Raw genomic sequence first — 27697 nt, forward strand, 5'->3', positions numbered from 1 at the left:
AGGCGGGAGGATCGCTTGAGCCCAGGCGTTCAACACAAGCCTGGGCAACATACCCATTGCTACAAAAAAAAAAAAAATTAGGCATGGTGGCATGTGCCTAAAATCCCAGCTACTTGGGAGGCTGAGGTGGGAGGATTGCTTGAGCCCAAGGGGTTGAGGCAGCATGATTGCACCACTGCACTTCAGTCTGGGCTACAAAGCAAGATCCTATGTCAAGAAAAAAGAGAGAATGGAAAAATAGATAACAGAGACCGGGAAGGGTGAGGGGCAAGGAGGAGGATGAAAAGAGTTAAAGGGTACAAACCCATACACAGTAAGATAAAAGGAATAAATTCAGTGTTTCATAGCAGAGTAGGATGGCCATACTTAACAAAAACCTATTAATACTCAGGTGATAGACACCCTGAATGCCCTGACTTGACCACTACACGTTATATACATGTAACAAATTTTCTCATGTACTCCATAAATATGCACAAAAACATTTTAATAGAAAAAAAATACAGGCCAGGTGTAGTGGCTCACAAATGTAATTCCAACATTTTCGGAGGCCAAGGCGGGAGGATGACTTGAGCCCAGGAGTTTGAGACCAACCTGGGCAACATAGGGAGACCCCATCTCTTAAAAAGAATTTAAAACATTAGCCAGATGTGGTAGAGGCAGGGGAATCACTTGAACCCGGAGGCAGAGGTTGCAGTGAGCCATGATCATGCCATTGTACTCCAGCTTGGGCAACAGAGCAAGACTCTGTCTCAAAAATAAAACAAAACAAAAAAAAACACACACAAGTAGTTAATAATCATATAAAAGACTACTCAACCTTATTAGTAATCAAAGAAATGCACATTAATGCTACACACTTAGATATGCTTTATACCCACCCAATTGGCAAAAATTTTAAAGTCTAACCAAGAGTTGGCAAGGATTTGGAACAATGGTCAAGAATTCATAGCTACTACTATAGGAGTGAAAATTGGTGCAGCCATTTTGGAAATTAGGCCTTATCTTGTACAGCTGACGTGAGTATACTCTGTGACCCACCTGTTTCAGTCTGTGTCACGGAGAGAAACTTGCAGGAAGTGTGTATAAGAATTTTCGTAGCAGCAAAAAATCAGGAAACAACCTTAAGATTCATTGATAACAGAATAGATACATATTGAACCTAAACATAAAAATGGGGGAAAAAAAGAATAGGTACATAAATTGTGACTGTATTTATACAATGGAATGTTTATCTGTAATGACTGAATGAGTAATCATTTCAACATGAATAAATCTTAGAAAATGTAAAAAAACAAGTTGCAACAGAATACACAAAGTATGATATAATTTTAGAAAATAAACTAAATGATAGGCAGTTTTAGGGTCATATACGTATGTACTACAGCTATAAAAATAAGAAATGAGATGTCACATGGCAAAAATTATAAAGTGGTAATACTGTCATTGGGCATATAAGGAAAGGGGTACCTCACATACATTACTGGGGGAAATACGGAGTTTTATGGTATCTACTTGCCCCACATTTCTACTTGTATGTGACAAAAGATAACGTAAACAAACTTAAAAATAAGGGAAATATATTTGCAACTTTTATATACAGAGAAATAATTATAAGATGTATAGATTATATAAAGATTTATTTCTGTAAATAAGAGACCTAACGGAAGGAAACTGGTCTGTGAAATACGGCCTTGTAAACAATGAGGTTATTCCATACTTTGTGCATAATCAGGGAAATGTTAAAGCAGTGAGGTTCACTTTTTGTCAGCCACTAGACTGACAACCATTTTAAAATGTTCATAACAGGCACTCTCTTGTACCGCCCGTGGGAATGTAAATGGTACAGATACTCTGGAGGACAATTTGGCAAATCTTTTTTTCCCCTTTTTTCTTTCTAGTTTGACTCTGGGAATTTTTGCTTCCTTTCCCCCCGCCCTGCCCCCCCATTTCTCTGTACTTCAATGGATATAAGTTGGCACTATCTCTTGACTTTAAGTGAGTATAGCTTGTGATCCTGCAAGAAATACATGTGTAGAAATACATGTAAAGAATGGAGGCTGAGCGGGTGGCTCACGCCCATAATCCCAACACTGTGACCAGGAGTGAGACCAGCCTAGGCCACATACTGAGACCTCATCTCTACAAAAATAAAATTAGCTGATGTGGTGGTGTGCACCTGTAGTCCCAGCTACTTGAGAGGCTGAAGTGGGAGGATATCTTGAGCCCAGGAGGTCAAGGTTGCAATGAGCCGTGATTGTGCCATTGCACTCAGCCTGGGTGACAGAGTAAGACCCTGTCTCAAAACAAAGAAAAAAGAAAAAGAATGTTTACTGGAAGCCACTTAAAAATCTGTTAACTCCAACAGAGCTTAAAGGTAAAAATAAATAAATAAAAGTATTTTTGTGAAGTGATAGATTTTGTATAGTGCTTTTAAAAGGAGAGATGTGTACTAAAAAAGCAAGTTGCAAATAGTATCTACATATATAGCATGAAAATCTTAAAATAGTACTGTTTCTTTTTTTTTTTTTTTTTTTTTTTTTTTTTGAGACAGAGTCTTGCTCTGTTGCCTAGGCTGGAGTGCAATGGCGCGATCTTGGCTCACTGCAACCTCCGCCTCTCAGCTTCAAGTGATTCTCCTGTGTCAGCCTCCCTAGTAGCTGGGATTACAGGCATGTGCCACTGTGGCTAATTTTTGTATTTTTAGTAGAGATGGGGTTTTGCCATGTTGGCCAGGCTGGTCTCGAACTCCTGACCTCAGGTGACCTGCCCGCCTTGGCCTCCTAAAGTGCTGGGATTACAGGCATAAGCCACCATGCCTGGACAATACTTCTTATTTCTATATGTATATAAACTTACATATGACTTCACAGAAATGTTTTAAGAGGACATGCACAGAACTGAGTATTTGCTTAAGCATTGTTCGTAATTTGAACTTAAATAAAAGAAGTAATGTGTCAGAAGTTAACCAGAGGACCCATAATTTTACTCTTTGGTATTTATTCAAGAGAAATGAAACCTGTCTACAAAAAGACTGGCACAAAAACGTGCCTATGCAGCTAACCCTAGAAACAGCCCAAGAGACTGGATAAACAAATGGTGGTTATATTCATACAGTGGAATATGTCCAGCAATGTAAAGGAACAACCCCCCACACAGCAACATGGATGAGAATCTCAGATGTGCTGAGTGAAGGGACACCAGATACAAGAGTACGTAGTGCATGACACTCTTACATGAGGTTCTAGAATAGGAAAAAAACTAATCTCTGGTGATAAAAATCAAAACAATGGTTGCTTGGAAGGGGACTGACTAGGAAGGGGCATGAGGGAACTTTCTAGGACAGTGGGAGTGTTCTGTTTTCTTGACAGGTGTGGGTTATATAGGTACACACAATTGCCAAACTGACTGAATTCTACACTTAAGATCTATGTGTTCACTATGTGTAGATGATACTTTAAAGAGAAAAAAAGGTGACCACGGAAAATTACTGAAGAACATTTACCATTTAAAGAACGTGAAGTTTTTAGGCCGGGCGCGGTGGCTCAAGCCTGTAATCCCAGCACTTTGGGAGGCCGAGACGGGCGGATCACGAGGTCAGGAGATCGAGACCATCCTGGCTAACACGGTGAAACCCCGTCTCTACTAAAAATACAAAAAACTAGCCGGGCGAGGTGGCGGGTGCCTGTAGTCCCAGCTGCTCGGGAGGCTGAGGCAGGAGAATGGCGTGAACCCGGGAGGCGGAGCCTGCAGTAAGCTGAGATCCGGCCACTGTGCTCCAGCCTGGGCGACAAAGCGAGACTCTGTCTCAAAAAAAAAAAAAAGAACGTGAAGTTTTTTCTAACAATGATTTTTTAATGCTCATATTTAGAGAAGCTGCTCGAGAATGTCGCAGAAAGAAGAAAGAATATGTGAAATGCCTGGAAAACCGAGTTGCAGTCCTGGAAAATCAAAATAAAACTCTAATAGAAGAGTTAAAAACTTTGAAGGATCTTTATTCCAATAAAAGTGTTTGATTCTTAAGAAAGAAAATATTTTTGTGAACTTGCATAAAAATTAAATGGATTTCTTAGTGGAGTTTTATAAATTAAAAGGTCAAAAGTTAAACTTTTTATTTAGGCTTTTCCAACTCAAGGATAACTATCTTATGCACGATATCTAGTGACAGAAGGAGAAAGTGAAAAATGACCTCAAGGAAACTGCGGGCACAACTGGAAGCTTTGTAGAAATTAAACATATTCAAGGAGCAAGAAATGAACTTTCAGAAGTCTAAATTTTCTAAGTAACCAATAGTTGCCAATCCAAAATGGCAGAGAAGATGAAATTTGATAAACTGAATTTTTAAAAGTAAATCAATTTACCCTACAGGTTTGCATTTCTGTTTGCTGAAATTTACCTTTTTTAGTTATATATATATATGTGTGTGTGTGTGTGTGTGTTTCTGCCAATAAATTCTAAATTACAAAGGTAAGAGAAAACCTAGTACATTACTAAATATATAAAGTATGTGTTCTGATTATGTATACTTGTTCTACTGTCAAGTCTTTTTAAGTGGGTTTTTTAAAGTTTGTTTATTGGACTTGAATGGATTTTTGAGAGTGGGTTAATTATTTTTAAGATCTTATCCTAAAAGGCATCTAAGGTACATGAATGGAGTATGATGATTTTATAACATTTTTTATCAGAATGGAAAAAGAACTGTTTAAAAGTTTGATACTTTTAAATAGTTGGTTTTTTTGCTTACTCTGGTAATGGTGATTTTCTACAAATACATAATAAATTGTTTTTTTGATTCTATATTCTGTATGCAGTTGAATATCCATTACTTATTCTGCTGTGCTTTAATAGAATGGAATGTTTACAGGCCCTTAAAATATTATTTTTTAAAAACCTTCTGAAGATGCATACCAAAGTTTTTCTAAGAAGATTTTATAATCAATTTAATAATGTAAGGTTTATCAGATTCGATTATAGTTATTAAGGCAATTTTATGTTAGAGACTATTTTGTAATGTAGTAAATGGTACCTTTATAAGAAAAGTGACTGCCAATATATTTTTATAGCTGATCTTTATAAATTCTAATGTTGAGTTTTTAATGATTATTTTAAATGTTTATATACTTTAGTAAAATTTGCGTCTCAAAGTATCATTTTTATATTATAGGAAGTAAAGTTTTCAAATTGGCTAATACTTGCTTTGTAAATTTTGTATGCAGTTTATCTAAAATTCAGAAATACTGTCAGTACACCAGTGTTTAACATCTGTATTTCCAATTTGTATACAGTTTAAAATTGTACTGCAGAACTGTTGTGTGCTTCTTACATAGTATGTATCATATTGTTGTCTGTGAAATTAAAGGACATTTGATAGTCTACCGAATGTAAAATATAATGCTTGGTATATTAATGATAAGCTTGCTGGTGGCCATACTGTTAATTATCCTAATACTATGTAGAAATCTTAACTGATACATTTGTGTTTGACCCTCCTGATGAAATTTCTCATTAAAAGGGTCTTTTAAAATGGGACTCTGTTGACTTGACAGCACTTTAAGAAAAGAAAAAAAACTTTGATCACCAGGGGGATTACTTATACCACTTACTACCTTGTATAAAGCCAGACTCTCAAACTGGTGGCCCATTAGGCCTAAAAATATGGGAGGTATGAGGTCACTGGGTTATGTCAAAAGACTGTTTCAACAGATAATATATTATTGGGTAGACACCATGCTTGTCTACAACAGGTAGCCTAGCTCTTAGTGCCTTAACAGCTGGACATCTGCAAATATTTGTAAACTGCTGCCTTCAGACTTCTGGTATAGGGCCTTGCTCACTGGACCCAGTTACTTACTCTAGCTATATGAAACACGCCAGGGCAAACCATTAATGGTTCCATAAATGCATAACAAATTATTTTCCTGTATGTTTTTCTAATTGGAATCCAATGTGGGACTTACCAACTTTTTAAGGGATTATAGTCCAAACATGAAATTAGACTTCCAAAATGCAAAAGACTAATCAATCAAATTATTTCCTTAGTTCAACTTGCTATTTTACTTATCAATGTGCTCATTTATATATTTATGGAAATAGATTATTGTCCACAAACACACAGGGTAATAAGATACTCCTTTAATAATATTGAACAGAGCAGGAAGAATGGGCATTTGTTAGCATTTTGGAATTCTTACTATATTTATTCATTCAGCAATTTTATATATATTTTTTTTTTTTTCTTTTTTTTTTTTTTGAGAAGGAGTCTTGCTCTGTCACCCAGGCTGGAGTGCAGTGGCACCATCTCGGCTTACTGGAAGCTCCGCCTCCCAGGTTCACTCCATTCTTCTGCCTCAGCCTCCCCAGTAGCTGGGACTACAGCCGCCCGCCACCACACCCAGCTAATTTTTTTTGTATTTTTAGTAGAGACGGGGTTTCACTGTGTTAGCCAGGATGGCCTCGATCTTCTGACCTCGTGATCCGCCCGCCTCGGCCTCCCAAAGTGCTGGGATTACAGGCGTGAGCCACCGCGCCTGGCCAGCAATAATTATATTGCAACTACTAGGTTAAACTTGCGTTCTTCTCCAGTTAAAATATGGGGTCACAGGAGGGATATAAAAATGTGTATTAGGCCAGGCGGGTGGCTCACACCTGTAATCCCAGCACTTTGGGAGGCTGAGGCATTGGGATTGCTTGGTGACAGGAGTTTGCGACCAGCTTGGGCAATGTGGTGAAACCCTGCCTCTACAAAAAGTGCAAAAAATAGCTGGGCAAGGTGGCAGGAACCTGTAGTTTCAGCTACTCGGGAGGCTGAGGTAGGAGGATAGTTTAAGCCCAGGAGATCGAGGCTACTGTGAGCTGTGATTGCACAACTGCACACCAGCCTAGGTGACAGAGCAAGACCATGTCTCAAAAAATGTATTATGGCTTGGAATTATATAATGAGTTGTCATGATGGCAGTTCAGATTCCCACAAAAGATGCTATAAAATTGATAAAATGAAATTTGACTAAGGGCTTAACAGCTACTTTAAAGGAAAAATCACAGGTTATAGTAAAAAAAATTTCATAGCTTTACAAAGTACATCAAAACCTAATCATAATCATCATTACATCATTTACTCTGTTGTACAAAGTAGGGTTTTTTTGTTGTTTGTTGTTTTTTTGAGACAGAGTCTCGCTCTATCACCCAGGCTAGAGTGCAGTATCCCACTCGGCTCACTGCAACCTCTGCCTCCTGGGTTCAAGCAATTCTGCCTCAGCCTCCCAAGTGGCTGGGATTACAAGCATGTGTCACCACGCCCAGCTAATTTTTGTATTTTTAGTAGAGATAGGGCTTCACCATGTTGGCCAGGCTGATCTCGAACTCCTGACCTCAAGTGATCTGCCCACCTTGGCCTCCCAAAGTGCTGAGATTACAGGTGTGAGCCACCTCGCCTGGCCTGTTTTTAATAAATACTGTTTGTTTTACTATAAAAGTGAAGGAACACATACCTCAAGATAGTGGAATTCAGAAGGCTGTTCTAGGAGAGTTTGGCAGGAATTTTTGAGGGACAGTCATTTGGAAGAGGTTTAGGCCATTTAACGCCCCCTCCTCCCACTTTTTTTTTTTTTTGGGGGGGGGAGACAGAGTCTTGCTCTGCTCTGTTGCCCAGACTGGAGACTGGAGTGCAGTGGCGTGATCTTGGCTCACTGCAACCTCCACCTCCCAGGCTCAAGTGATTCTCCTGCCTCAGCCTCCTAAGTAGCTGGGGTTATAGGCGTGTGCCACCACACTTGGCTAATTTTTATAGTTTTTAGTAGAGGTGCGCCGGGCGCGGTGGCTCAAGCCTGTAATCCCAGCACTTTGGGAGGCCGAGTCGGGCGGATCACAAGGTCAGGAGATCGAGACCATCCTGGCTAACACGGCGAAACCCCGTCTCTACTAAAAACACAAAAAATTAGCCGGGCGAGGTGGCGGCGCCTGTGGTCCCAGCTACTCGGGAGGCTGAGGCAGGAGAATGGCGGGAACCCGGGAGGCGGAGCTTGCAGTGAGCTGAGATCTGGCCACTGCACTCCAGCCCGGGCGACAGAGTGAGACTCCGTCTCAAAAAAAAAAAAAAAAAAGTTTTTAGTAGAGGTGCAATTTCTCCATGTTGGCCAGGCTAGTCTCGAACTCCTGGCCTCAAGTGATCCACCCACCTCGGCCTCCCAAAGTGCTGGGTTTATAGGCGTAAGCCACTGTGCCCACCACCCCTCTTCCCACTTTTGAGATTGAGATTCTGATAACTGTCTCCCTTTATTGGTGCAAATTTTTTTGTAGCAGACATAGGTAGGCATTAAAGACTCTATCTCTCTGCCATTGCATGGTTGAGATCCTTTTCCTCTCTCTATATAGACAAAATTATATATATGTGTGTGTGTGTATAGGAAAAAAAAATATGTATATATATTTTGAGGTGGAGTCTCACTCTGTTGCCCAGGCTGAAGTGCAGTGGCACAATCTTGGCTCACTGCAATCTGCCTCCCAGGTTCAAGCGACTCTCCTGCCTCAGCCTCTCGAGTATCTGGGATTACAGACGTGTACAACCATGCCTGTCTAATGTTTCTATTTTTAGTAGAGACAGCGTTCTGCCATGTTGGCCAGGCTGGTCTCGACCTCCTGACCTCAGGCAATCCTTGGCTGGGATTACAGGTGTGAGCTACCATGCCTGGCCTTCCCTCAATATTGATAGGGTTACATGCAGCAGTTTTCTGCCTTTAGTAAGTGTATATGACAATTTTTAACTGGTAAATTATGTATCAATCTAAAATTATTTTAAGTCCAAGGTTTCTATGTACATAATATACATAGTCATGTAATTTCCTTAATATCTGAAATTTATTGAGTGCTTATGCACCAGGAAATGTGTTCAGGTAATGCTAAGGTAATGTTATTCATTCACTCAGCAGATATTTATTGAAGGCCTTTTCTATTCCAAGCATTACTAGGAAAAGAGTGATGAACGAAGCAGTGATACAGCTCTTGTTGAACTTAGGTCTTAATGTCATCCTCGAGACTGGCATTTGCCTAAGGTTATATAAGCATTATTAAGGGATCTAAGATTTAAACCCAATTTCTAACTGCCCATTCTAAAATATTAATAGTAGTCCCTCCCCAGTACACCTAACACAACCCTTATTAAACTCTAGGGGGAGACTGTCTAATTCTGTGCTCTCCTATCTCCCCACAGTCTAGGAAACTATCCCCACAGTCTAGTCTAGTTCACTGGAGGACTTTGTAATGCAGATGCTCCTTTACTGTTTTTTGTTTGTTTGTTTTTGTTTGTTTTGTTTATTTGAGATGGAGCTCTGCTCTTATTGCCCAGGCTGGAATGCAATGGTGTGATCTCAGCTCACTGCAGCCTCCGCCTCCTGGGTTTAAACGATTCTCCTGCCTCAGCCTCTGGAGTAGCTGGGATTACAGGCAAGTGCCACCACGCCTGGCTAATTTTTGTATTTTTAGTAGAGGTGGGGTTTCACCTTGGTCAGGCTGTTCTGGAATTCCTGACCTCAGGTGATCCACCCGCCTTGGTCTCCCAAAGTGCTGGGATTACAGGTGTGCACGCCTGACCTCCTCTACTGTTAATGATGCGGTTATATCCTGATAAACCCATGGTAAGTTGAAAGTATTGTAAATTGAAAATGCGTTTAATACAGCTAACCTAGCCAACACCATAGCTTAGCCTGGCCTGCCTTAAACGTATCCAGAATGCTTAAATTACCCTACAAGTAAATCATCTGGCAACACAGTGCACTGTAGAGTAACAGTTGTTAACCCTGGTGATCACGTGGCTGGCTGGGAGCTGCGGGTCTCTGCCACTGCCCGACATTGCCAGAGTATTATACTGAATATCAGCAGCCCAGGAAAAGTTCAAAATTTGAAGCATGGTTTCTAATGAATGAGTATCGTTTTCACACTATCATAAAGTCAAAAAATGGTAAGTCGAACCTTTGTAAGTTGGGAACCGTGTTAAATCAATGAAGTTCTGAGTTCAAACTCACTAAGGTACAGAAAGGTTTGAAACGTTGCCCAAGGTTACACAGTAAATAAGAAAACTAGGGTTCATACCTAGATCTGATAAATTCCAAATTGTTGTTTTAACTATCAGAATATACTTTCTTTCTTAACGTGTGGTGTGGAAGAGTCTGGAAAGCTTTATTCCATTGCATCATAACTTACTATGAAAGACTTTAAAGGTTATATTTAAATGTGTCCACTAGATGGCAACCCTCCATTTTAAAATCACAGAAGTTTTACACGCTGATTTACACAGCTCTAACTCCAAAATAACTTTTTTTCTTTCCTTTCTTTTTTTTTTTTTTTGAGACGTCGTCTCGCCCTGTTGCCCAGGTTGGCCTTGAACTAGTGAGCTCAAGCAGTCCACCTACCTTGGCCTTCCAAAGTGCTGGGATTACAGGCGTGAGCCACCACGCCCAGCCCAGTCCATGTTTTAATATTGACATGGATCCATAAATAATGCATACTGGGTTGTAGTATTTTTTTAGAAGTTTATAAATGGTACCTTAATACTGTACCATTCCATAAATGAAAGATCAAGTAGACCAGAGGAAATTTAGTAAGGAGTGTAGGTATGGTAATTTAATAATTAATTTTGGGAAAAAAATGATCTAAACATTTTTGCCCAACTGACAGCTCTTAGAATTTAATATCGCATCTGGGGAAAAGGCTTGCTAATTTTTTTTTTTAATTCAGAAAAGTTGCAAATAACATAGGCTAAGTTTACAAAACATTTAAACAAAAACTGCCTTAGACTTCTTAGCAATACATTTTTTAAAAGGAAAGGCCACATCACGTGAACCTGGGAGGCGGAGCTTGCAGTGAGCCGAGATCGCACCACTGCACTCCAGCCTGGGCGACAGAGCGAGACTCCGTCTCAAAAAAAAAAAAAAAAAGGAAAGGCCACATCTAATGCCAGTTGTAGTCAAAGATAATCAAAACAAATGGAATTCCTATTAATTAACTATGTACTAAGTATTGTGGTAGGCGAAGGATGCCAAATACATATGAACCATGGTTTTTCACAAGCTCAAACTCTACTTCTGGAGATGACAAAAAGAGAACAAAAGGGCCCTTTACTTTTCACTTTATCATTGTGCACAAACACCTAGAATTCTATACCCAGTAAAAACATTCATCAATCCAAAAGAAGACAAGAAAGGAGAGAAAAAGAAATAAACAGGTGGGACAAATAGCCCAAAATAAGATGGTAGAAATCAGTCCATATGTATAAATAATCATAATAAATGTAAACGAACTGGGCATTTAGTCAAATGACAAAGATTGTCAGGTTGAATTAGGAAATAAAATCTAACTATATGTTGCTTATAAGAAGTAAATTAAAATATAAGGAAACAGCAAGGCTGAAGACTTGGTACTTTAAGTAAAAACATGGAAAAACTTATACCAAATACTAGCCAAAAGAAAACTGGCATAACTATATTGAACAAGATAGACTTTAAAGCAAAAATAATTACTTGGGACAAAATCAGCCACTAAAAAAAAAATAAAGGATTCAGGTTGGACATGGTGGCTCACTCCTGTAATCACAGTACTTTGGGAGGCTGAGGTGGGCGATTCACCTGAGGTCAGGAGTTCAAGACCAACCTGACAAATATGATGAAACCCCATCTCTACTAAAAAAAAAAAAAAAAATTAGGTAGGCATGGTGGCATGTGCCTGTAATCCCAGCTACTCAGGAGGCTGAGACAGGAGAATCACTTGAACCCAGGAGGCAGAGTTTGCAGTGAGCTGAGATCATGCCATTGCATTCCAGCCTGGACAACAAGAGTAAAACTCTGTCTCAAAAATAAATAAATAAAATAAAATATTCAATTAACCTAGAAGATAAAACACATCTAAACTTCAGTGCACCTAATACAGGATCTGGATGTTAAGCAAAATAGAGAAATATGAGAAATTAAAAAAAAAAAAACCTTTAGCAATTTACCCGATGTCCTGTTCTCCTGCGGCTAAGCTGGTACTGAAACCACAATACAAAGTCCTTCCCAGTCTTCCCTCCATTTTCCACAGGCAATGGAGCCGCTCCCTGTGGCCACCAGCACCACTGGCCCACTGGTGGCTCTGCCAGGCCACTGCCGATGTTTGCTTAAAGCCTAAGGGCTCTTCTGTCAGCCTGTGGTCAATGCTGCCAGGTCTGGGACTCACCCTTCAGGGCAGTGGGTCCCCCCTGGCCCAGGACAAGTCTAGAAATGCTATCCAAGAGCCTAGCCCTGGATTCGGGGAGCCCCAAGAGCCTGCTTGTAGCCCATTGTGGCCGAGCTGGTACCTCGGGTGCAAGAAAAAGTTCCCTTTGCTTTCCCCTCCGCTTTTCGCAAACACAAGGAGTCTTTCGCCATAGCCACCACAGCTGGGAATGCGCTGGGTCTCCCTCGAAGCCAGCACGTTTCTTTAGTCAGCAGGTGATAAATCCTGCCAAGATTGGATCCTTCTCTTCAAGGCAGCAGGTTCCCTTTTGGCCCAGGGTGTGTCTAGAAATGTTGTCTGGGAACTCAGGCCTAAATGGAGGCCTCATGACTCTGCCCAGCGCCCTATCCTTCTGTGACTGAGTTGGTATCCAAGATGCAAGACAAAGTCCCCTTTACTCTCCACTCTCCTCTCCTTAAGCAAAGGAAGGACTCACTTTCGTTGCTATGAGCTGGACTGCCTGGGGCCAGGGGAGGGAGGGTGTTAGCCTTCCCTTAGCTATGCCAGCTGGTGTTGCCTGAGGTCATGTGCCCCCCTAGTTCACTGGCTCTAAGCCCAGCCTAGCACTAGGGGTTGCACAGGAATTGCAGTCCTTGTGTACTAGACTGCCTTTCAAGTATACCTAGGACTCCAGAGCACTACAGCCCGCGGTGGTGAGGCTGGCTGTGAAACTCAAGTTCCGACTGCTGGGATGGGCAATTTTCCCCGTGGCTAGGGCTTGTCCAAATGCCCCCTCTATGCATGGGCACTGGTTCCACTCTCACAGGGCAGCACTGAGTTCAGTGTAAAGTCACTATCTCTCCCCAAAGCACACAGATACTCTCTGTGCGCTGCAGGGCCACTGCCAGGGGACTGTGGAGGGGTGTTAGACTCAAGACTGTCTCTCCTGCCCTCCTCAATGACTCTTTTGGCAATGCAAAGTTAAAACCAGGTATTGTGACTGCTCACCTAATTTTTATTTCTTGTGACAGTGCTTTTCTGTGTGCAATTAGTTGTTAAATTTGGTGCTCCAGTGGACAGATGAACAGTTTAGGCTTCTATTCTGCCATCTTGCTCTGTGCCTCTCTCCATTTATTTAGATCTTTCAGACAGGGTCTTACTCTGTCACCCAGGCTGGAGTGCAGTGGTGCTATCACGGCTCACTGCAGCCTCAACCTCCCCAGCCTCAAGCATTCCTCCTATCTCAGCCTCCCAAGTAGCTGAGACTACAGGCATGTGCCACCACACACAGCTAATGTTTTTGTATTTTGTAGAGATAGGGTTTCGGCATGTTCCTCAGGCTGATCTCGAACTTCTGGGCTCAAGTGATTGGCCTGCCTTGGCCTCCTGAAGTGCTGGGATTATAGGTATGAGCTACCACGCCTGGCCTTATTTTCTAATATTGAACCACCAGTCTTGTATTCTCAGAATAACCACTACTTGGTCATGATATATTATCGTTTTTATAGAATGCTGAACTTAATCTGCAATACTTTATTGAAGATTTTTGCATCTCTCTTCATAAAGGATATTTTTCTACAGTCTTCTGTCCTTGTAATGTCTTTGATTTTTGGTATTAACGTAATGCTGGCTTCATTTAATGAGTTGCCATTAAATAATTATAATTCATATTAAAGTATAATAGTGTGATTATATTTTAAAAGACCTTATGTTTTCAAAATAAGTATTAAAATACTGAAATTATAATATTCTTAGAATTTTCTTATCACATTTACTTTTATTAATAAAAGTTATATTACTTACATATGTATACAAATGGTTAGTGGAAAAAAAAAACCATTATTGTCTCTTTCCCAGTACACAGCAGCACACTAAACAGACCTCGGTGATATTCTGCAACAATGACCGATGCTGGTGTAGAATTCTCACTTTTTAGAACCTTTAAAAACTCAAGTGAGCTGTATGACACCTTGATTGCTTTAACTCCATTGAACTGTGGCAGTATAAAGAAGCTAGGGTTCTTTGTGATTCTCCAATGCCAAAAATAAAGTTGGAAACTTGGATTCCTGTTTGACTCTACTGTATTAAGTGATCAGAATAAAATTATGGTAAGGCTAATCTTCAACCACTTCATGTTTTTCACTCCTGCTTTCTATAGTGAACATCTATTGTTTCTATTTGCTCTAAACCCCTTTCCTTTGGGGATCAGGCCCACTACTCATCCAATGTGATTCTGACAGGAGTTATCAGTGACAGTGCATATGGCCCAGATCTGGCCAAGATCACAGGCCCCCATCCCTTTTTCCACAGGGACTGGTCCAATGCAAGGGCAGGAGATCCGGGAAGACCAGAGTCCTTTTACAGGATTTGATTTGTGGACCCTGGAAAAGGACATTCTCTCTCTCCCTTTTGAATCATGGATTGTAAGGATGTGGACTTGTATTTGACACTGACCCATTATGTGGGAGGGCCAGTCTGAAAATGAAACCAGGAGACAAAAACAGTCTGGAGGTGATGGTAAAGAGCCTGGGCAACAGCATCCTGAGGCTTAGCATCAGCTACACCTATGGATGCTATTAAAGTGTTGATGTTGTTACTTCAGTGAATCAGAGCACAAATGAAGTATTTCTTCTCTAAGGAATCAAACACAATGTATTTTAGAACGAGACAGGACTAAACCTTTTTTTTTTTTTTTTTTGAGATGGAGTCTCTGTTTGGAGCGCAGTGGCACAGTCTCAGCTCACTGCAACCTCCACCTCCTGGGTTCAAGCGATTCTCCTGCCTCAGCCTCCTGAGTGGCTGGGACTACAAGCACGACCAACACACTTGGCTAATTTTCATATTTTTGATAGAGACGGGGTTTCACCATGTTGGCCAGGCTGGTCTCAAACTCCTGGCCTCAAGTGATCCACCCACCCAGGCCTCCCAAAGTGCTGGGATTACAGGCATGAGCCACCTCTCCCGGACTGATTCTTAGAATTTACTTCCAAATAATTTTGGACACTGGGGAAAGCAGATGGAGATAAAGTGTAGTAACACTGGGCATGAATTGTTAATTGTCAAAGCTGGGTGATGGGTACATGTGGTTTATTAATCCATTTTTGTATATATTTGACATTTTCCATACAAAAAAGTTTAAAAACTAAATGGCATTGAAACAATTAGTTATTCATACAGGAAAATAAGAAAATTGAATTTCTACCTTACACCGTACACAAAAATCAATTCCAGGTAGATGGAAGAAATAAATATGAAAGACAAAAACTATAAAACCTTTATAAGATACTGTAAGGAATAGCTTTATGACCTCAACTTAGGGAAGGATTTCTTAAGTCACAAAAAGTATAAAACAAAGGAAAATACCGTTAGATTCAATTATGTTAAAGTTAAGAATTTCCTCCTAGCCAGAGCAATTGGACAAGAGATACAAAGGGCATCCAAATTGGTAAACAGGAAGTCAAACTGTTGCTGTTTGTTGATGATGTAATTGTATACCTAGAAAACCCTAAAGACTCATCCAAAAAGCTCCTAGATCTGATAAATGAGTTCAGTAAAGTTTCAGCATACAAAATCAATGTACACAAATCAGTAGCACTACCATACACCAACGGCCAAGTTGAGAATCAAATCAAGAAAACTCAACCCCTTTTACAACAGCTGCAAAAAAATAAAATACTTAGTAATATACCTAATCAAGGAGGTGAAAGATCTCTACAAGGAAAACTACAAAACACTGCTGAAAGAAATCACAGACAACACAAACAAGTGGAAACACATCCCATGCTCATGGATGGGTAGAATCAATATTGTGAAAATGGTGATACTGCCGAAAGCAATCCAGAAATTCAGTGCAATTCCCATCAAAATACCACCACTGTTCTTAACAGAACTAGAAAAAACAATCCTAAAATTCATATGGAAGCAGAAAAGACCCTGCATAGCCAAAACAAGACTAAGCAAAAAGAACAAATCTGGAGATATCACATTACCTGACTTCAAACTATACTACAAGGCTATAGTTACCAAAACAGCATGATTCTGGTATAAAGATAGGCAAATAGACCAATGGAACAGAATAGAAAACCCAGAAATACAGCCAGATATTTACAGCCAATTGATCTTGGACAAAGCAAACGAAAACATAAAGTGGGGGAAAGGACACCCTATTCAACAAATGGTGCTGGGATAATTGACAAACCACATGTAGAAGAATTGAGCTTGATATGGTTAGGCTTTGTGTCCCCACCCAAATTTCATCTTGAATTGTAGTCTCTGCAATCCCCATAATCCCCACATGTCATGAGAGAGACCAGGTGGAGGTAAATGAATCATGAGGGTGGTTTGCCCCATGCTGTTCTCGAGATGGTGAGTTCTCACAAGATCTGATGGTTTTATAAGGGTATCCCTCTTATAAAATGGTTTTATAAGACATATCCCCCTTTGCTTGATACTTCTCCTTTCTGCTGTCTTCTAAAGAGGGTGCCTTGCTTCCCCTTTGCCTTCTGCCATGATTATAAGTTTCCTGAGGCCTCCCCAGCTATGCTGAACTGAGTCAATTAAACCTCTTTCCTTTATAAATTACCGAACCTCGGGCAGATCTGTATAGCATATGAAAACACATGAATACAGTAAATTAGTATTGAGATAAAGGGGCACTTCTATAAAGATACCCCAAAATGTAGAAGCAACTTTAGAACTGGGTAACAGGCAGAGACTGGAAGAGTTGGGAGGGCTCAGACAAGAGAGAAGAATGTGGGAAAGTTTAGAACTTCCTAGGGACTTGTTGAATAACTCTGACCAAAATGCTGATAATGATATGGACACTGAAGTCCAGGCAAGGTGGTCTCTGATGGAGATGAGGAACTTGTTGCAAACTGGAATAAAGGTGACTCTTGCTATGCTTTAGCAAACAGGCTAGTAGTATGTTGCCCCTGCCCTAGAGAACTGTGGAACTTTGAACTTGATTGAGATGATTTAGGGTATCTGGCAGAAGAAATTTCCTAGCAGCAAAGTGTTCAAGATATCACTTGGGTGCTCTTAAAAGCATTCAGTTTTATACATTCACAAAGAGATGTTTTGAAACTGGAACTTACATTTAAAAGGAAAGTACAGCATACAAGTTTGGAAAATTTGCAGGCTGACAATGTGATAGAAAAGAAAAACCCATTTTCTGAGGAGAAATTCAAGCCAGCTGCAGAAATTTGCATAAGTAACAAGGAGCTGAATGTTAATAGTCAAAACAATGGGGAAAATGTCTCCAGGGCATGTCAGAGGTCTTTACAGCAGCCCCTCCCATCACAGGTCCAGAGGCCTAGGAGGAAAAAATGGTTTTGTGGGCCAGGCCCAGGGCCTTGCTACTTTGTACAGTCTTGGAAGTTGGTGCCCTGTTTCCCAACTGTGACTAAAAGGGGCCTATGTGCAGCTCAGGCTGTGGCTTCAGAGGGTGCAAGCCTCAAGCCTTGGTGGCTTCCATGTGGTGTTGGGTCTGTAAGTGCAAAGAAGTTAATAATTGAGGTTTGGGAACCTTTGCCTGGATTTCAGAAGACGTTTGGAAATGCCTGGATGCCCAGGCAGAAATTTGCTGCAGGGGTGAGGTCCTCATGGAGAAATAATGCTAGGGCAGTGCAGAAGGGAAATGTGGGGTTAGAGCTGCCACACAGACTCCCCACAGGGGCACTGCCCAGTAGACCCCAGAATGGTAGATCCACTGACAGCTTGCACCATGCACCTGGAAAAGCTACAGACACTTAATGCCAGCCTGTGAAAGCAGCTGAGGGGTGGGGCGGGGGGTGGTGACTGTACCCTGCAAAGCCACAGGAGCAGAGTTGCGGAAGGCTGTGGGAACCCAACTCTTGCATCAGCATGACCCGGATGTGAGACATGGAGTCAAAGGACATCATTTTGGAGCTTTAAGATTTGACTGCCCTACTGGATTTTGGACTTGCTTGTAGCTGGCAGCCCCTTTGTTTTGGCCAATTTATTTGCAATGGGTGCATTTACCCAATGCCCATACCCCCATTGTATCTAGGAAGTAAGTAACTTGCTTTTGATTTTACAGGCTTATAGGCAGAAGGGACTTGCCTTGTCTCAGATAAGACTTTGGACTTGGACTTTTGGGTTAATGCTGAAATAAGACTTTGGGGGACTGTTGGGAAGGCATGATTGGTTTTGAAATGTGAAAAGGACATGAGATTTGGGAGGGGCCAGTGGTGGAATGATACAGTTAGGCTTTGTGTCCCACCCAAATCTCATCTTAAATTATAATCCCCATAATCCTTATGTGTCAAGGGAGAGACCAGGTGGAGGTAACTGGATCATAGGGGTAATTCCCCCATGCTGTTCTCATGATAGTGAATGACTTCTTGTGAGATCTGATGGGTTTTTGTTGTTGTTGTTGTTTTGTTTTGTTTTTTTGAGATGGAGTCTCGCTCTGTTGCCCAGGCTGGAGTGCAGTGGCCAGATCTCAGCTCACTGCAAGCTCTGCCTCCCGGGTTCACGCCATTCTCCTGCCTCAGCCTCCCGAGTAGCTGGGACTACAGGCGCCCGCCACCTCACCCGGCTGGTTTTTTGTATTTTTTAGTAGAGACGGGGTTTCACCGGGTTAGCCAGGATGGTCTCGATCTCCTGACCTCGTGATCCGCCCGTCTCGGCCTCCCAAAGTGCTGGGATTACAGGCTTGAGCCACCACGCCCGGCCGAGATCTGATGGTTTTATAAGGGATTCTTCCCCTTTTGCTCAACATTTCTCCTTCTTGCTGCCTTGTGAAGAAGGTGCTTTGCTTCCCCTTCCCCTTCCGCCATAATTGTAAGTTTCTTGAGGCTTCCCCAGCCATGCTGAACTGTGAGTCAGTTAAACCTCTTTCCTTTATAAATTACCTAGTCTCCAGCAGTTATATCTGGAGTTATAGCACTGTTTTAGTCCATTTATGAAAATGGACTAATAAAGCACTTTATAGTCCATTTATGAAAATGGACTAATAAAGCACTTTATAGTCCATTTATGAAAACAGACTAATACAGAGCTAGATCCTCATGTCTCACCTTATACAAAAATCAACTCAAAATGGATCACTGGCTTAAACCTAAGACCTGAAATTGTAAAACTTCTGGAAGATAACATTGGAAAAACTCTTGTAGATATTGGCTTAGGCAAAGAGTTCATGACCAGGAATCCAAAAGCAAATACAACAAAAGCAAAGATAAATAGATGGGACTTGATTAAACTAAGAAGCTTCTGCACAGCAAAAGAAAGAATCAGCAGAATAAATAGACAACCTATAGGGTGGGAGAAAATATCTGCAAACTATGCATCTGACAAAGGACTAATATCCAGAATCTACAATAAAATCATATAAATTAGCAAGAAGAAAGCAAACAATTCCATCAAAAATTGGGCAAAGGATATGAACAGACAATTCTCAAAAGAATATACAACTGGTCAACAAACATATGAAAAAATGCTAAACACAAATTATCAAGGAAATGCAAATTAAAACCACAATGAAATGCCACCTTACTGCTGCAAGAATGGTCATAATAAAACAATAAAAAATAATAGATGTTGGCATGGATGTGGTGAAAAGGGAACACTTTTACACTGGTGGTGGGAATGTAAACTAATATGACCGCTATGGAAAACAGTATGGAGATTCCTTAAAGAACTAAAAATAGAACCACTATTTGATCCAGCAATCCCAGAGGTATCTACCCAGGGGAAAATAAGTCATTTTAAGAAAAAACAAACCAAAAAACAACAACAATAAAAAACACTTGCACATGCATGTTTATAGCAGCACAATTTGCAATTGCAAAAATATGGAAACAACCTAAACATCCATCAAACAAGTGAAGAAAATGTGGTGTGTGTGTGTGTATATATATATAAAAATATATACATATACACATACATACATACACACACACACACACACACACCACAGAATACTACTCAGTCATAAAAAGGAACAAAATAATGGCATTTGCCGCAACCTGGATGAAATTGGAGACCATTATTCTAAGTGAAGTATCTCAGGAATGCAAGACCAAACATCATGATGTTCTCACTTACAAGCAGAAGCTAAGCTATGAGGACCGAAGGCATGAGAATGATACAATGGAGTTTGAGACTCAGGGGGAAGGGTGGGAGAAGGGTGAGGAATAAAAAGACTACACATTGGGTACAATGTACCCTGCTCAGGTGATGGCTGCACCAAAATCTCAGAAATCACCACTAAAGAACTTTTCCATGCAACCAAACACCACCTGTTCCCCCCAAACTGTTGAAATAAAAATAAATTTAAAATTTAAAATAATTTCTTAAGATACCACATTCTTTATGAAGCTTCATCTTTATAGTAGCTTCATCAGAAGCTTCATCAGAAGCTACTATAAAGAATGCGAAAGGTAAGCTACAAAGTCGATTTTTCATTTTTTTATTTTTTAGACAATTGTCTCGCTCTGTCACCCAGGCTGGAGTGCAGTGGTGTGAATATGGCTCACTGCAGCCTCAATCTCCTGGGCTTAAGTGATCCTCCTGCCTCAGCCTCCCACTGTGCTGGGACCACAGGTGTATGTCACCACCTCTGGCTACTTTTCTTTTCTTTCTTTCTTTTTGTAGAGATGGGGTCTCACTTTGTGGCCCAGGCTGATCTTGAACTCTGACCTCAAGTGATCCTCCCACCTCAGCCTCTCAAAGTGCTGGGATTACAGGTGTCAGCCACTGGGCCCGGCCAGGAAATATTTATAACAAAAAATTGACACAGGATTTGTAGGAAAACAGCCTGTTGAATGGCAAGAGTGATGTCATCTTGAAGCAAAACCACCATAATAACTGAGGACTCCTGCATGCCAAGGTGTTCTGCAGCAATGTCTTTAAACAATGCCCTTAGTAGAGATACCTCCTCAGAAAGATGCTTATCTAACCTACCCAGTTGTCACAAGTTCCATAAGAAAGTCAGGTGTGACCAGCTGCACATCTTAACCCTAAAAGCTTGCTATCTATACTTTCTGGAGGTTGGGTGCCCTCCCTCAGCTACCAGAGACATTACTTCTAAGTCCCTATTAAATATTTCTGAGAAACTGGATTTGTCAGCCTCTTTCCTCAGCCTCTTGACTCCCTCAAGCCTTTGGGGGTAGGTCTGCATAGACCTGCTCACCATGGAACAGGAACGGGATTATTATCCAGACCTATAAAAATCTCTTATGATTCAATATGTGAATCTCATGATGGCAAGGACTTCTGTTTTGTGTTCTGTTATAGCCGAAGCTCTTCCAACAGGGTCTGGCATGGAGAAGGCAGTCAATGAAATCAACATGCAAAGACAAAGATGAGCAAATAAATGACATAAATTGGTACTCAACATGAAATAGTCAATGAATGTTCCCTAAATATATGAAAAGATATTCAAATACTCAAACTCATTCAAAATCAGAAAAATGCAAACTAAAACCACAATTCCCAACTCCTACCCACAAGATAGGTAAAAAATTAAAAAGCATTGGTTACAACCTGGCAGATCCTATAGAAAAAGCAAAAGAAAAGTAAAGAAAAATGCCTAAAGGCCAGGCGCGGTGGTCACATCTGTAATCCCAGCACTTTGGGAGGCCGAGGCAGGTGGATCATTTGAGTTCAGGAGTTCGAGACCAGCCTGGCCAACATGGTGAAACCCCATCTCTACTGAAAACACAAAAATTAGCAAGGTGTGGTGGTGGGCGCCTGTGATCCCACTTACTCGGGAGGCTGAGGCAGGAGAATCACTTGAACCTGGGAGACAAAGGCTGCATGCAGTGAGCCGAGATTGCGCCACTGCACTACAGCCTGGGTGACAGAGTGAGACTCCGCCACACACACACAAAGAAAAACCACCAGTGAAGACATGAGCAATGGGACCATTTATATGTTGCTAGTTGAAGAGTATGTATATTTGTATATATATGCGTGTATATGTATATACGGGTATGTGTGTATGTATCTGTATATATATAATAATTATTATTTTTAGGGACAGGGTCTCACTCTATCACCTAGGCTGGAGTACAGTGGCATAATCATGGTTCACTGCAGCCTTGAGCTCCTCCTAGGCTCAAGTGATCCTCCCACCTCAGCTTCCCAAGTAGCTGTGATTACAGGTATGTGTCACCATGCCCAGCTAATTTTTAAAATTTTTTGTAGAGATGAGGTCTTGCTATGTTGCCCAGGTTGGTCTTGAACTCCTGGCTTCATGCAATCCTCCCACCTCAGCCTCCCAAAGTGCTGGGATTACAGGTGTGAGCCACCATGACTGGCTTGAAGAGAATATTGGTGAAACATTCTTGAAAACAATTTGGCATTATTTGGAGAAGATGATGGTATTCTTTATGATGCAGTAATCCTACCACTAGTATGTAGTCCAGAGAGACTCATGCTCATATGCATAATAGTATTAGTTGTAATAGAAAAAACCTGTAAACAATGCAAATGTCCATCAATAACAGATTCCAAAGTAGATAAATACTTTGTGGCATATGCACATGATGGTGGGTGAAAGTAAATGAATTGCAGTTAGATAACCACAGAAATGAATGTAAAGAACCTAATGCTGAATAAAAAAACAAAAACTAGCTGCAAAAGAAAATTTATCATATGATTCCATTTATATAAAGCTCATGTAATGATTAATCTTATGTGTCAAACTGATGGGGCTAAGGGATGTCCAGATGGCTGGTAATCACAACTAGGAATATCTGTGAGGGTGTTTCCATAAGAGACGTGCATTGGAATCAGGAGAATGAGTAAAGAAGATTGTTCTCGCCACTGTAGGTGGGCATCATCGAATCTGTTGATGTCTCCAATAGAACAAAAAGGTGAAAGAAGGACAAATTCTTTCTCTTTTTGAGCTGGGACATCTTCTCTTGTCCTCAGACATCAACACTCCTGGGTCTCAGGACTTCAGACTCAAATTGAATCACACTACCAGTTTTTCCTGTTTCTCCAGCTTGCAGATGGCAGACTGTGGGATTTCTCAGCCTCCGTAATTATGTGAGCTAATTCCCAAAATCTCTCTTTCTCTTTTTTTTTCCCCTCACTCTCCTGTTGGTTCTGTTTCTCTGGAGAATCCTGACTAATACAGTTCAAAAACATGTGAAACTAAAAACTATATTGTTTTTTTTTTTTGAGACGGAGTCTTGCTCTGTCACCCAGGCTGGAGTGCAGTGGCCGGATCTCAGCTCACTGCAAGCTCCGCCTCCCGGGTTTACGCCATTCTCCTGCCTCAGCCTCCCGAGTAGCTGGGACTACAGGCGCCCGCCACCTCGCCCGGCTATTTTTTTTGTATTTTGTAGTAGAGACGGGGTTTCACCGTGTTAGCCGGGATCGTCTCTCGATCTCCTGACCTCGTGATCCGCCCGTCTCGGCCTCCCAAAGTGCTGGGATTACAGGCTTGAGCCACCGCGCCCGGCAACTATATTGTTTAAAGCAGTGCTGTATAATAGAACTCTTCACAACGGTGGAAATATTCTACAACTATGCTGTCCAGTATGGTAACAAGTGACGTGTGGCTACTGAGCACTTAAAGTATGGCTCATGTGACTGAGGAACTGAATTTTTATTTAATTTACATTTGAACTTAAATTGTCACATGTGGTGAGTGGCTGCCATACTGTATGGCAAGGTTTATAATGAGAATAAGTGAAGTAAATACAAAATCCAGAATATTGGTTACTTCTGAGAGAAAAATAAAGACAGAATGAGGGAGAGATACACAGGGGATTTCAAAAGCAAAAATAATCTTCTTTTTCTTAAATGGGTATTCTACTGTTATTCTTTAAACTGAGCATATTTTTATAAATATCCTTTTATATGTATTAAATATTTAACAAAACAAATGTAGTGAATGGGGTGGTGTATACATGGATGTTTGTACTGTTATTGCTTAAATTCTGTGTAATAAAATAGTTTTATTTTAAAAATTGCTAGTACTCAGACATGCCCCAAGTGGCAGGACAAAGCCTCCCCAAAGCCCAGGCCCCAGGCCCTGGTACTAATGCCCTCATCCTCCATAACCATGGCTCTTAAGGTTTCACTTGGAAAGGAGAGGTAGGATGTTTTGTTTTGAGGCTCATTTAATTTTCTCTAAAAAATTTTAATGGGGTCAAGCCGCAGTGACTCATGCCTGTAATCCCCACACTTTGGGAGGATGAGGTAGGTTGATCATTTGACTCAGGAGTTTGAGACCTGCCTAGGCAACACAGTGAAACCCTGTCTCTACAAAAAAATACACACACACACACAAAAAGCACACACCTGTAGTCCCAGCTACTTGGGATGCTGAGGCAGGAGAATCTCTTGAGCCTGGGAGGCAGAGGTTACAGTGAGCTGAGATCATGCCACTGCACTACTCAAGCCTCAGTGACAGAGTGAGACTCAAAACAAACAAACAAAAAATGTAATGGGATGAAGCTGGTTAAGCTAAAAGAGCTTCTGTGGACAAGGTCTCTTTTTCTGAGAGGAGAAATAAAGTTCTGCTTCTATTCTTAAAAATTAACAAAAACCAACAAAATTTTTAAAACACAAAGACAGGAATAAAAAGTGAAGAAGTGGGCCGCGTGCGGTGGCTCACACCTGTAATCCCAACACTTTGGGAGGCTGAGGTGGATGAATTGCTTCAGGCCGGGAGTTTGAAACCAGCCTGGGCAATGTAGACCTTGTCTCTACTAAAAGAATTAAAAAAAAAAAAAAGTTGAAGAAGTGGAAAGTAGAAACTGTAACTGTAAACAACCTCTCGGGTGAAATTTTGCTATAGAGGAAAGCAGGGGATATAAAGGCAATTGAAGATTTTTCAAAGGTGGGAAAAACCAGATACATTATCTGTTGCTGCATAACAAATTATCCCAAAATGCAGTGGCTTAAAACAACAACTTATCTTGTACTTTCTGTGGGTCAGAACTTTTGAGTGTAGTTTAGTTGGGTGTCTCTGACTTAAGGTCTCTCATGAGGTTGCAGTGAGGGTGTCAGCTGGCACTGTGGTCTCATCTGAAGGTGTGATCAGGGGAAGATCTGCCTCTAAGCAGATCATGCGGTATTGCATGATTCAGCTCTTCACGGCTGTTCAACTGAGGACTTCAGTTCCTCAGTGGCTCTTGCTGGCAGCCTCTCTACAGGTCCACAGGGCAGCTTACAACATGGCAGCAGCTTTACCTCAGAGCAACAGGGCTGGAGAGAGTGCTCAGGACAGAAGTCACAATCTTTTTATAACCTAATCTTGAAAGTGGTAGCCCATCATCTCTGTAACTTTCTATTTACTAGAAGTGAGTCACGAAATCCAGCCGACACTGAAGGAGAGGGAACTCACTAAGGATGTGAATACCAGGAGACAGGGTTCATTGGCGGGCATGTTGTAGGCTACCTACCACACCAGAGGATATTTGTCTGCGGATAGGAGTGATCCCAGCAAAGAGAGGAAATGACAGTGCAGGAGAGGAGAAAAGGCAGAGGAAATCCAGGAAGAAGACCTCTGCAGTTATGATCCACAGCCTTTTTCATTTTATTTAGAGAGATGGGGTCTTGCTATGTTGCCCAGGCTGGAGTGCTGTGGCTATTCACAGGCACGATCTCACTACCAATCAACACAGGAATTTTGATCAACTCTATTTCCAGTCTGGGCCAGTCACCCCTCCTTAGGCAACCTGGTAGTTCCCCACTACCGGAAGTTCACCATATTGATGCCAAACTTAGTGCATTAACCAGTTGACATAGCATACTACAGCCCAGAACTCTTGGGCTCAAGCAATCCTCCTGCCTCAGCCTCCTGAGTAAATGGGACTACAGGCATGTGCCACTGTGCCCAGCCCACTGCCTGTGTCACTGCTATTTTATGACTTGGCTGCATATACTTGCTTTATAAGTCTGTTGAACCTCTATTATCTGTCATAGCAAGACCCATCATCCCTATCATGTTGGCTATGGGTTTAAAAAAAGAAAAAAAAGTCATCTTGCCCTGTTTACAAAGGCATACACAATCTGACCACATCTCACACACACAAATACACACACCCCAACTGTGTTTCTCCCCCTTTCTAATAACACCTTCTACTAAAATACCTGGGGAACAAGGACTTTGTTTCTTGTCAGCCCACAGAGATCAGCTCATGCTGCAATTTGTTTCTCCAATATCACCTCCTCCACCCCCTGATTTCGGCACAGCTCTGAGCCTCTGCTCCCTTCCCCACATGTTACCATGTGTGAGCCCCAAACTAATATGCTCCTTTTATCTAATGCTGCCAACGGCACCAGCCTCGGAAGGATGGTATGAGCAAGGCAATTGTCCTTTTATTGACCTCTAACTCTCCACCACCTCACCAACTTCCCACACGGTCTTCTTATTACTGAAGGTGTTGGGTTAACAAAGGCAAAGTTCAGTATAGGTCAAGATAAGAAAGAGAACAATTTACAACTGAACATTAGACATCATTCTTAAAAACTTCGGGTTATGTTAAAGAAAAATTATTCAGTGATACTCATTAAAGCACAGGCAGACAGACTTTATCAGGACCATCCAGATAGGGATAGGGACCATGGCAATGGGATTTTGTAGTGGGTAGAGGGACTGGGCTAAAATCCAAACAGAGCAGGGGCAAGAGAGAATTTACAGCCAATGAGCAGGATAGAGGGGTCAGTGGATGGAAAATTACTAAGAGGGAGCATCAGGAGTAATGGGATTCCGGTTAACCGACCTAACAGGATTCTTGCTGGACAGGCCAGGGTGATCAGACATCACCTGGGGGATAGCGGTGGATGAGGAAGCCGATCAGACCTTGAGAGTGAGGGGTTCTTTCTAAACGGACCTACTCCTCGTCTTCCGACACCCCCCGGCCGCACTCGCGCCTCCCGGCCAGGTCGCGCGCCCCGCGTGCCCGGGGCGGGTGGGAAGAACCTGCCGCCATCTTGCTCACCAACCTCCAAAATGCGGCTGCGGCTCCTGAGCGTGGCGCTGTTGTTTGTGGGGAGCTCTCACTTACACTCAGACCACAACTCGCCCCCCGGAAGGCACAGCCTTGGCCCCTCGCTGGAACGGGCCGCTGGTTCCCAGCAGACGGAGGCCGCCCGCAAGAGGCTCGGGCGGCGGAGACAGGGAGGGGCGCATGCAAAGGGCAGTACCTGTTCGCGCTTGTCTCTGGGGGGCCTCTCTTACCTTTTCCCCACCGGTATAGTCTTTGAATTCGGGTTTCTCCTTTTCTGGTGTTCCAATGGCCTTTAACCAAAATTTTACATACCCAAGCAGTTTCTCAACAGGTTATAATAACAGTAGTTGTAATAGTAAAATGACACTTTGTATTGTGAATCTGTATTTTCTCCTCAAAACATTCTGGGTTTTATCATCCTCATTTTATATATGAATAAGTCAGGGGATAAAGAGTTGAAAGGGAGTGCTATTAGGTGAGAAAAATTAGCCCAACAAGTGAAATGGTGAGCATGAGAATTTGCAGCTCTCGACTCACCGTGTCCAGGCTCTTTAACTGCTGTTTCACACAGGGAAGAAGGT

General features: G+C 41.6%; 2 protein-coding genes and 2 long non-coding RNA genes across 53 annotated transcripts in view; 3 read left to right on the forward strand and 1 right to left on the reverse strand.

The window, feature by feature from the left end:
* The window catches only part of ATF1 (activating transcription factor 1), a 61585-nt gene extending 56061 nt beyond the window's left edge, over window positions 1–5524 (forward strand). For 46 of the 50 annotated variants that reach the window (XM_077952340.1, XM_077952344.1, XM_077952361.1 and 43 more), the window contains one exon: window positions 3872–5524. In XM_077952340.1, coding sequence (XP_077808466.1) covers window positions 3872–4016 — 145 coding nt within the window. In that variant the 3' untranslated portion in view covers window positions 4017–5524. 50 annotated transcript variants of the gene reach the window in all.
* The window catches only part of LOC144332891 (uncharacterized), a 46829-nt gene that overhangs the window by 6212 nt on the left and 12920 nt on the right, over window positions 1–27697 (reverse strand). The window lies entirely within an intron of this gene.
* LOC144332876 (uncharacterized) lies at window positions 9195–11544 on the forward strand. The gene is made up of 2 exons (XR_013401075.1): window positions 9195–10818; window positions 10935–11544. It is a non-coding gene; the product is annotated as an uncharacterized LOC144332876 (long non-coding RNA).
* Window positions 27022–27697, forward strand: part of TMPRSS12 (transmembrane serine protease 12) — a 46091-nt gene continuing 45415 nt past the window's right edge. Inside the window, exon 1 of the mRNA XM_015151718.3 lies at window positions 27022–27305. Within this exon, the coding sequence (XP_015007204.1) occupies window positions 27119–27305 (187 nt within the window). The 5' untranslated portion in view covers window positions 27022–27118. The remainder of the gene's footprint in view (window positions 27306–27697) is intronic.

This window comes from Macaca mulatta, chromosome 11 (assembly GCF_049350105.2).
Source record: "Macaca mulatta isolate MMU2019108-1 chromosome 11, T2T-MMU8v2.0, whole genome shotgun sequence".
Lineage (NCBI taxonomy): Eukaryota > Metazoa > Chordata > Mammalia > Primates > Cercopithecidae > Macaca > Macaca mulatta.